General features: G+C 51.9%; 1 protein-coding gene across 2 annotated transcripts in view; it reads right to left on the reverse strand.

The window, feature by feature from the left end:
• The window catches only part of ATP1A1 (ATPase Na+/K+ transporting subunit alpha 1), a 28,903-nt gene extending 25,879 nt beyond the window's left edge, over positions 1–3,024 (reverse strand). Inside the window, exon 1 of one of the 2 annotated variants that reach the window (XM_032881343.1) lies at positions 2,774–3,024. In XM_032881343.1, the coding sequence (XP_032737234.1) occupies positions 2,774–2,785 (12 nt within the window). In that variant the 5' untranslated portion in view covers positions 2,786–3,024. Of the gene's footprint in view, positions 1–1,988; positions 2,016–2,773 lie in introns of those variants that run through there. The other variant, XM_032881344.1, reaches the window with a different exon arrangement.
• Between the last annotated feature and the right edge of the window lie 6,519 nt (positions 3,025–9,543).

Below are 9,543 nucleotides of genomic sequence, written 5' to 3' on the forward strand. Positions count from 1 at the left end.
AGTTAATATTCAAACAATGGGGAACCACACGGAAGGACCTGGTGACATCCCCCACACCCCTAGCTTTTGTAAACTTGAGAAAAGAGAAAGGTTTTTTTGTGTACCTTTTGGTGAGCTAGTTGTGGGTGGCAGGCCTGGCTGTGGCTTTAGGCCAAGTCACTGGCAACAACACCCAATATGAAAAAAAGGGACAAAATCCTATTTCATCCAGGAATGATTCAGCAGGAGCTGAATCGTTCATTTTCTTACCGAGAGCTTAGGAACTAGATTTTTAAGGAGAAATAAAATCACCTGAAATACCATCAAAACTTAGGCCCCCAAGGCAGTGGGAAGAGGAGGGGAAGAAATTAACAATGACCTTAAAAATTAGCTGCCAGCACAGGCTTCCTGGTTAACCAATTATCAGGAGGGCTTTAGTCACCACTCCACCCACATTTTAATCCCCATGTGGAAAAATCCCAGCATTTCAGCATAAAATATCCTTCTGAACATTGGACTATCACGGTAAGTCCTTGGGGACAGAAGGGGTGACTTCATCTCAGGAGAATCACCAACACACATCTCCCCCCTATTTAATATTCAATTTACCAGAGTCCCCCAAAACGCTTACGATGACCCAGCAGATAAGGAGCCTATCATCCTGGGAACCAGCTATAATTCATTTTTGTGTTTGCAGCCACTGGCTTTTTATACTAAGATCCCTAAGACATCCTGAGCTCAGAACCTCCACAACCCAGGTGTGCGAATCACCACTGTTGTGCATGGGTTCGGTTATGAAAGAGACAGAGAATGGTGGATAGAACTTAGTTACTCAAACAGCTCTTAGGGACATTAATTCAAGGATCACAAATACCCCACTTTCATCTGAATAAAGAACAACACTGGAGTTCTGCATATAAGGCAACGTTAAGTGGGTGAGTGTTCAGGCTGGGGAGGCCACAAGCTGTTCAGGAATCAGGCAGCCTGGTGTGTCACTAACCAACCATTTGACCTTGAACAAGTCACTTCACCTTCCTAGGCCTTGAGTACATATCCCTGATCACTACACCTCCCCCCCTCCCCCAAGCAGGAATGTCCAGCTCAGGATATCAACTTTTCTCTTTTTTTGAGGGAGGGGAGATAAAAGGGTGAGCTTAAAAGGTCTTGTTTATGGGAATGGCCTAGGGTTTGTCCGTGTGGCCTGGGACCATTAACCCACTTTTATATCGTGGGGAGTATGCTGGCTGGTTCTCAGCTCTTTGCCTCCAGCTCTATAACCAGGGCCAGCCTTCCACATTCTATGATTTTAAAAGATACTGGTGGTACATGCCACTTCTCCCTACCCTCCCTATCAGGTTCAAGGCTTTCTGATCACCTCCTTCAACACCCAAAATTAAGAATCCCCAAAGAACACACCCTGCCTTTTCCCCCACCACTCCCGCCACCCTGCGGAGCCCTGAAAATCTCCAAGACCTACTAGATACCCACATCGTGCAAGCCCTGGAGATAACGGAGCGCCTGTTCTCCTGCCCGTGTTCTCACGACCTGGTCATTTTCTACCATGAATTGATACTTTGTTGGGGGGCGGTTATCTTGTATAAACTTTTCTCAACTTGACTTTGGCTCCGTTAGGGTCTGATACTCGGTCTTTTGCCGTGGCTACAGGTTATCGCAGCTACGAGGCACAGAGACACAGAAACGAGCTGTGGTTCTGGTCTCGCCAGAGCTTCGTGGATTCTCCGCCCCTGCCCCGAGACCCCCTGGTTCCTTCGGGAGCCGCTCTCTCCCGCGGCTCTGCGCTCCTACCACCTCGTCCCGCCCGTCCTTTCTCAGGTTTATTGTACCCAGAGGCCCTGAAGAGCCAGCCAGTCCTCCTTCCAGGCTCATCCCTCAAAAAATAAAACAAAACTCTACACACCCCTCTCCACCAGGGAAATGACCACTCCAGCCGCCACAGGGCGCATCCAGTGTTTATGGAAAGCGGCCCATTAAAGCTCTCAAAAGTATACCTTAAAGGCCATCTTAGGGCGGTGAAGACACACCCTTTCTGGCACCAGCCAGTAAGACCAGCTCCGCAGTGAAGGGAAGCCAGTTTTTGTTGTTTTTCCCCCCCCCTCTTTGGGGAGGGCGGCCGCCTCTCCGGGTTAACTGGCTAAGCCCCAGCGCCACCGACAGTGGGAGCCTCACCCCCTCAGGGCCGCCCCCGCGTCGGAAGCCCCCGCGGGCGCCCGGACCCGGGCCGCGGTGGGAAGGCAGCCCGGGAGGGGCCCCGGCGGCGCGCCCCAGGGGAAGGGGAGGAGCACGCCTTTCCTCCGGGCACGGAGGGCGGAAGGAAAAGGGAAGGCAAGAGATGGGAGGTGAGGGCGGGCGGAGAGAGGGGAGGGGAGGGGAGGGGAGGGGAGCCGGCTTCGGGGATGCCGCGGCCGCCAGCTCCTTCCCGGGGCGGCCCGGCGCCGTCCGCCCTCCTCCTACTCCGGGCCCCGCGGCTCCCGAGCGCCGCCTCCAGGAGCCCCCGGCCCGCAGCGCGCTGGGACCCGGGGGTCCGCGGCCAGCCCCGCGCCGCCGCCCGCCCGCCGTCCCCCCGGCGCTCCCTCCCCCCGCCCTCCGGGCCCCCATTGCTGCGCTCCCTCCGTTTCCAGAGTGCGTCGTCTTTTAAGCCCGGCCGCCTTGCCTGCCCGTTCCACGCCGCGCCGCTTCCTCCTCCGCCGCCTCCTGCTGCGGCGGGCGCCCTCCTGACTTCTTCTTCCTCCTCCTCCCTCACGGCGCCCCCTCGCCGGACTCGCCGCACACTCACCCCTTTCCCCATGGTGGCGGAGGTCTGCGCGCGCCGCCGGGTCCTGTCGCTCGAGAATCAGAGAGGAAAGAAGAGAGCAGCTCCCGGCCGAGCTAGCACGGCCGGGGGAGCGGAGAGGAGGGAGCTAGGGCTGCCGCGGGGCGGGAGGGAGGGAGGCCGGCCGGCGGCTGGGGCCGATGCCGCCGCTAAGGCTGCTACCGCTGCTGCTGCCACGTGTCCGCCTCCTCCCGCCGCAGCTCCGCGCCCCAGACCCCGCCGCAGCTCAAGCCCGCGCCTCCTCCTCACTTCCTAAAATATGCAACCTGCGTGTTTGCCCCGCCCACGCCGCAGCACGTCACCGTTACCGGAGCAACCTGACACCGGCCGCCGGCCTGGCTCCGCCCCCGCCCCAGGCCCCGCCCCCGGGCCCGGGCTGGCCGGCTGCCGCCCTTCGGGGCTCCAGGCAGGAGGGCGCCGGGACCCGGGGCGCGCGTGCCCAAGTCCCGGGAGGCCGCGGTCGCGCCACTGCGGGGCGCGCTGGCTGGCTGGGCCGCAGGGACTCTGCGGCCGTGCGGCTACCGCGCCGCTCCCCTCGCCGTCCTGCGTGACACCGGCCTGCTTTGTAGGACACGCGAGGTCCGCAGTGGGTGCGGGTACGCTTTCGGAACTTGGCGCTCCGAATCTCCGCGGGCCGTGGAAGGAAACCACAGAGGGGCCTTTGCAGTGTTTCAGGGAGCGCCTGTGGGATTAAGGATCGAGCCGGGGTGGGGGTGGGGGAATAGGGTGTGATTGCACCCGGCGCCCGCCTGAGGGACTCCGCCTCCCTCGCGGTCCAAGCCCAGCGCCCACCTGCAGATGGCCTGCCCAGTCTCTCGCTGCCCTCCCAAATGCCCTTTTGCTCTGGGACTCGCGTGATCCACTTCCCACTCGGCCCCAGGAAGAATGGGTCTGGGCTGGCCTTGCAAAAGGTCCCAAGCGCCCTCCCCTTGCTTCTCTTCGTGACGCCAGTGACCGCCCAAAGGGCTTCCAGTGAAGTTTTTCACGATATTGTGTGAAAGAAACCTGTTTGCCATTTTGGGGGATTCGGTTTTTAGGGAAGAAAGAAGAAGCCCAAAGGAATGCCTGTCTTTAGCACACGAGGCTGTCTTGATGGGGAGATGTTCCAGGACCTGTCTGGATCCTCTCTGTGCCTCCCACCTGGCAGGGCAGCTCCCTTGCCTGCGCGGCCTTGGGTGCTGTGAGGGACTCTGGGCATGGTGTGTGATGATCAGCTCAGGAACCCCCAGAGAGGCAGGGCCTGGCTGTGCTGTGGGACTTCCCTCCCATTAGAGCTTCTTAGCAGAGGCTGCTGTGGTTGAAGTCCTCCAGCATTGAGAAAGCAAAGTATTATTATTAATAATACTTTCAGGGAGTCAGATATACTCTGGGAAAGCACAAGATTTGCAGGAGAAAGTCTCTATGCGTCTCTGGGAATCCATACAAGAAACAAGGAAAATACTAACTTCCTAAGCAAGTTAAAGCTGACCCTCTGAACTCTTATGTATTAATTTAACATGGACAAATAAAGATGCGAAGCTTGAAAGAAATAAGGAAGGAAGGAAGGGAAAAAGGAAAAACTAGCAACTGTATTATCAGTACAAACATTAGGGTAATTTTTATTACTTCTTCAAAGATAACTATTTCTTATAGGAGTCTCTTCCTCTTGCCCAAGAATGCATTGTTAAAGGCCGACATCTCTTCTAGGGACCATCAGACTTGGTTACATCCTTCCAGACCATGAAAAGCAGCGGAATTGTGACCTGGATTCAGATTCAAGACTGCTGGGGAACGAGCCCTCAAGTCTAGAACAGAGTTCCCTACCCTGCTAATTCAAAGACAGTTACAGTGTGTTACCAGTGCTCTGCTCCAGGGCTCTAGAAAATGGTTCTTTCACAAGCCCTTAGAGCCCCCATGACTGCTTACCCCTAGAAAGCATTTGCTGGCTAAACATCTCTTAGACTGTTCAAGATTAATCATCCCATGGGCTCCAGTCTGAATGGGAGAAGTACAACAAGAACAGCAACAAAATGTAGAAAGGAGAAGCCTGAGAGATGTAGATTTTTCCTACCAGCTGATCTCCTTTTTCTCCCTTCCTAAGTAAAATTATCTTTTTTTTTTTTTTTCCTGTTCAAGACTATAACCTCGACAGATCAACGCATTTGCCTTTGTCTCTAGAGCTGTTCGTCTGGCCACTAGAAGATTGCTGTAGGTCCTTCCAGGAGGACCTCAAAATTCTAGCTGAATTCCAGCATGGGGGAAAAGGCATAAAAATATAGGAAATGTTAACTAAAATCTTAATGTCGCCTTGCCTTTGCAAAGCGCTTTTCCATATAAAAGCCCCTTGGGGCGTCATAAGTCAGGAGGGTAAAGGGTTTTAGCTGCATTTTACAGAGTGGAAAACTGGAGGCTCAGGGACTTTCTTCTCACAAAGCCATTCAGTTAGTGGGAGCCATTTTCTGCTTCTAAAGTTTGGTCTCAGCACAGCACCAAGGAAGTTCTGGTGGGGGAAGAGCAGTTGCTTCCAGCCCTGCTGTCCTCACACTTTTCTACATGCTTCTCTTGTGTAATCAAGAATACTTCCACTAGAGCCTTTTACTCCCCTGGCCTTGCTCTTCCAAGGTCTGCTGTGGGGCATCTAAGGCAGAGAGCTATTATTTTTGTAGAAACGCCCCATATAGATGAACACACACTCCCTCCACCCCACTTCTGAACCACTGGATCCCCCCGCCAGAGGCAAATCCCAATCCATTTTCAAGGTACTTGATAGTGTGTCACTTTTCATTGCAGTCTTGTTGAAAGAAACATAATTCAATGAAAAAGTTTCAGCATATCAGAAAGGGCTTTACTATTACCCCCATAAATTTGATGCTTTCTCTCAACAGCACTTTCCCCAAGTGCTATCTATGGTCTAGGCACTTCTGGGCAGTCTTCAGGGGTGTTTTTAGGAGTTAAGTTTATTGCCAGGAGTCAATGGCTTATTTTAAGAGGTGAAGGGGAAAATTGTCAAGAAGCAAGTGACTAAAAGGGGAAGGTCCTTTTCTTGGGAAAGCCTTCTTTCTTCCTCTTGGGAGAGGTTCTGAATGGAACCTTAGAGATCGAATACTCCCTCATTTTCTGATGAAGAACCCAAGGCCCAGGGAGCAAGTGACACTGTTGTCAGCTGTCCCAGGAGACGGGCTGAGTTTTGTGTTCATTTTCAAACTTCCAGAGCAGTGCAGGGGATACACACTACTTCCAGAACAGAGGGCAGGGCAAATTCTGCTTCTCCGTTGTATCTGCCTCTTGTCCTATCAGCTCTTTTTAAGCTCCTCACTCAGGACACAGTTAAAGTGATCAGCCCGGAGACTCAGGCATTCTCAGACCCAAGACTGCCAAGTGTGCGTGGCCTAGAGGAGAATTTGACACAACCATGGAGGCTTGGCCCAGCCATTGTGAACCGTCAGCAGATGTATGAAAAATATGATGCAAGCCCGTATTTTGAGCCAAGAATGCTAGCGCTTTGAACAAGCACTTGCTGAACTGAATAAACACACCATTGCAATTAAGGGCTTTAGAACATGAGTTGGAGCATATACCAAGTGAGCATTTTCCATAGGGAGCAAGAACTGGGGGAGATCAGTGAGCCAGGGATCTTCGGCCCAGCTTGCGCTAGAGCCGGTGTGGAAACAATTGTAAACAGGCATCTTTATCTTTCACCATTTCCTAGGTCCCCCAGAAAACCACCTAGCCACCACTGTCACTGTCACTTCTCGCTGTCCCTAAGTTCCTCCTAGACCGTTTCTATCTCACCATTACAAATCCACTTTTTCCTGCCCAGCAGCCGATGGCTCACCTCCTACTTTTAAAGCACAGTTCTGGGCACACCACCAACATAGGCAATCTGTTGGTTAAGTAAGTCTGACCCCCCACCCCTGCAACTTTTCCCCCCAGCCTCCGTTTTCTGCTCATCTCTTCATTTCCTTTTAAGGATCTTTAGGACTCTCTTGAACAGATCTTCTTCTGTTAATGATTTTTGAAGCCCTCAAGTTTTGCTTCAGGAAATTCAGAAGAGTCAGCATTTCCTTGGTGCTTGTCCTGGGAGCTGCGATCAGCCGCGCAGCATTGGATCCTCAGTCTTCCCCTCAGCCTCCCTTTCCTCTCACTGCCCCTCAAATCAGTTGTTCTTCTGAAGCAGTCTGTGTAAGTCAGATGCTAGCTGGCTGCCATGGCTTTGACGCAGAATCCTGAAATTCAGAGCCGGGATGTTCTCCTCTCCTCCACCATCCACCCCTCGCCATGCATCCATCCCCTCGTTCCAATAAAAACTCTATTGAGTGTTACGATATCCTGACAAAATCAGCATCCACTGAGGCATTGCAGACAAAAATGGCAACAGAGGAAGGATCTAGACGGGAAAATATTCTATTGCCTGAGTCCCATCTGCACTCTGATGGCGGAGACTTGGCGTCCGGCAGGCCTACAACCCAACCCAACGTGGGGAAGCCTGCCGCAGAAGAGGCAGCAGGAGAGAACGGCTGTGTAACCCTTCTTGTTCTTAGGGGAATATAGTCAGGACCACTAAGGAAATGAGCATTACCATTGGGGGTGGATCGGTTTGCTATTCCTGGCCTTTAAGTCTTCCATGGAAAAACAATTGAGGAAGTTCTGTGGAAGATGGTTCTGTGGAGAGCAACACTCTTCCATAGATGCTTGGGCACAAGAGCTGGGTTGGAGGGACTGTGCCGATTTTCCTTGTGGTAGAGTGGAAAAGGAAAGAAGACAAAACCATGGAAAAGGCGTTTGGTTCATTTACAAAAACTCCCAGAGCTTTTCTACAGCAGTAGAAAGTAACCAAAAAGTAGGTCAGGTACAAAAATAGTAACCAGCTCAATTCATATTTAACAGCTTAGGTTTTCCTCTAGAGGCTGCCATTTTGGGTGATGGGTGACCTCCCCATGTGGACTCCCACTGATAAGCCCACAGATAAGGAAGGTTTCCTCTCTTTCCTCCCATCTCACGGAGATGCCCCTAAGAAACCCCAGAACAGCCCTTCTTGGGCATCTCCTTTGAGCCTAGCACTGTGCCTGGTGCTCACGACTAAAGATGACTGAGACACATTCTCTGCCCTCAAATAGTTCACCAACTGGCATAGAAGAAAGACGCACAGAGATACTGGTATCACGCTGAGAGGGGCTGGCAAGGATCTCTGACAGAGGCATGAAGGGAGAAATGGTCGGGTCTATCCGCAGAGGTGGAAAGCCTTCTCTGGCTGGGTCTTGAAGATGGGTAGGAGTTGATGAAGTGGAGCTGTACGTGTTGGAGTGCGGGAGGGTGGACATCAGCAGGCGATTGCAAGCAAAAGCAACAGCATAAGCAAACCCTTTGGGACATGAAATTTGTGTGTTGGAGGGCAGTTGTTTCAAATGGCTAGAGCGTGGGTAGTGAGGGAGAGCACAGCAGGAGAGCAGCCTGGAGAGGTGAGCAGGGTCCAGATTGTGGAGCACCTGGATGCCAGTCTGAGGGCCCGGACTTTATCCTGTTGGCCCTGGGGAGACGCTGCCGGGTTTGGAGCAGGGAAGTGGCATGATCTGCTTTGTGCTTTTGCAAAGATTTCTCTGACCGTCTCTGAGCACTGGGGTAAGCCTTCACAATCAGTCCATTTATCAAAGCTCTTCTGACTATATTATTGAATTCAGCTTCCCAAGACATCTATGTCTCCCCATATATCTTTGAGATGGCACACTAATTTTATTTTCTTCCTTTTCTACTCACACACATGCATGCTTCATTTCCATTATCATTCCCATTGGCCATGACTTCCCCCAAACAGAGGCTTTAAAATTGCTGGATATGAAAAACTGGGATTTCAATCTGATTTTAACAATCTGTCAGCACATGACCACCTGACCCTGGAAGACAGCTCAAGTAGCTGGGAAGGTGGTGGGCATCTCACTCAGCTTTCCTAATAGTTTTTGTAAACCTGAATTCCACGTAGGCCAAGGACTCGGTTGGCTTCCATTTCTATCACAGATCCGTTCTTGAGGCAATTCCCCAGACTAAGAAAACTTAAGCCACTGGCTCCCAATTCCACATGAAAAGACTGGGACCAGAGAGGAGAAAGAGAACAGTGTAAAAGGCCAAATTAGTGAAAACTTTAGCTTCAATTGTCCAGATAGTTCAAGTAAAAGATGTTCACATATAAACAAATCTCAGCTATTAATATTTTGGGGGACAACACTGTCCATCTGACATTTAGCATCTGGTAGTGGACGTGGCAGTAGAGGTGGGGGGAGCTGGGGCAGGAGGTGGGAAGGGACTTGGCAATGATGACAGAGAGTTGATCAAACAACAGGACCCCCATCAGATACCTCTTTCAAGCAACAGCATTTTCCTTCTTCACATGAAACTTTTGAACCTTTCTATCTGTAACTAGATCACCAGGCTGCCAGGACCATCAAGTGACATGACACACTTGAATAATTAAAACATTGTCTGCCACATAGTAACTGTTCAAAACACCTAAGGAATTCTCCTGATTTCAACTTTGTCCTCAGTCTGGGAGAAACAAGATCTCAAGAAGGAGGAAGGAATCCACAAGAACGTGTCTAGAGGAGAAGGGAGGGAACACAGAACCTACTCGATGCTGGCTTTTCTCTTCCTCCACCAACCTCCTTTCCCCAAGGGCAGGCCTGTCTGCGGACATACAGCCAGCCCATGGCCGTGACTATAAGCAGAGTGCTGAGTGCAGGAGTGGGGTGGGTGGGGGTCGGTCA

Source organism: Lontra canadensis, unplaced genomic scaffold (genome assembly GCF_010015895.1).
Source record: "Lontra canadensis isolate GAN:19392208 unplaced genomic scaffold, GSC_riverotter_1.0 scaffold75, whole genome shotgun sequence".
Taxonomy (NCBI): Eukaryota; Metazoa; Chordata; class Mammalia; order Carnivora; family Mustelidae; genus Lontra; species Lontra canadensis.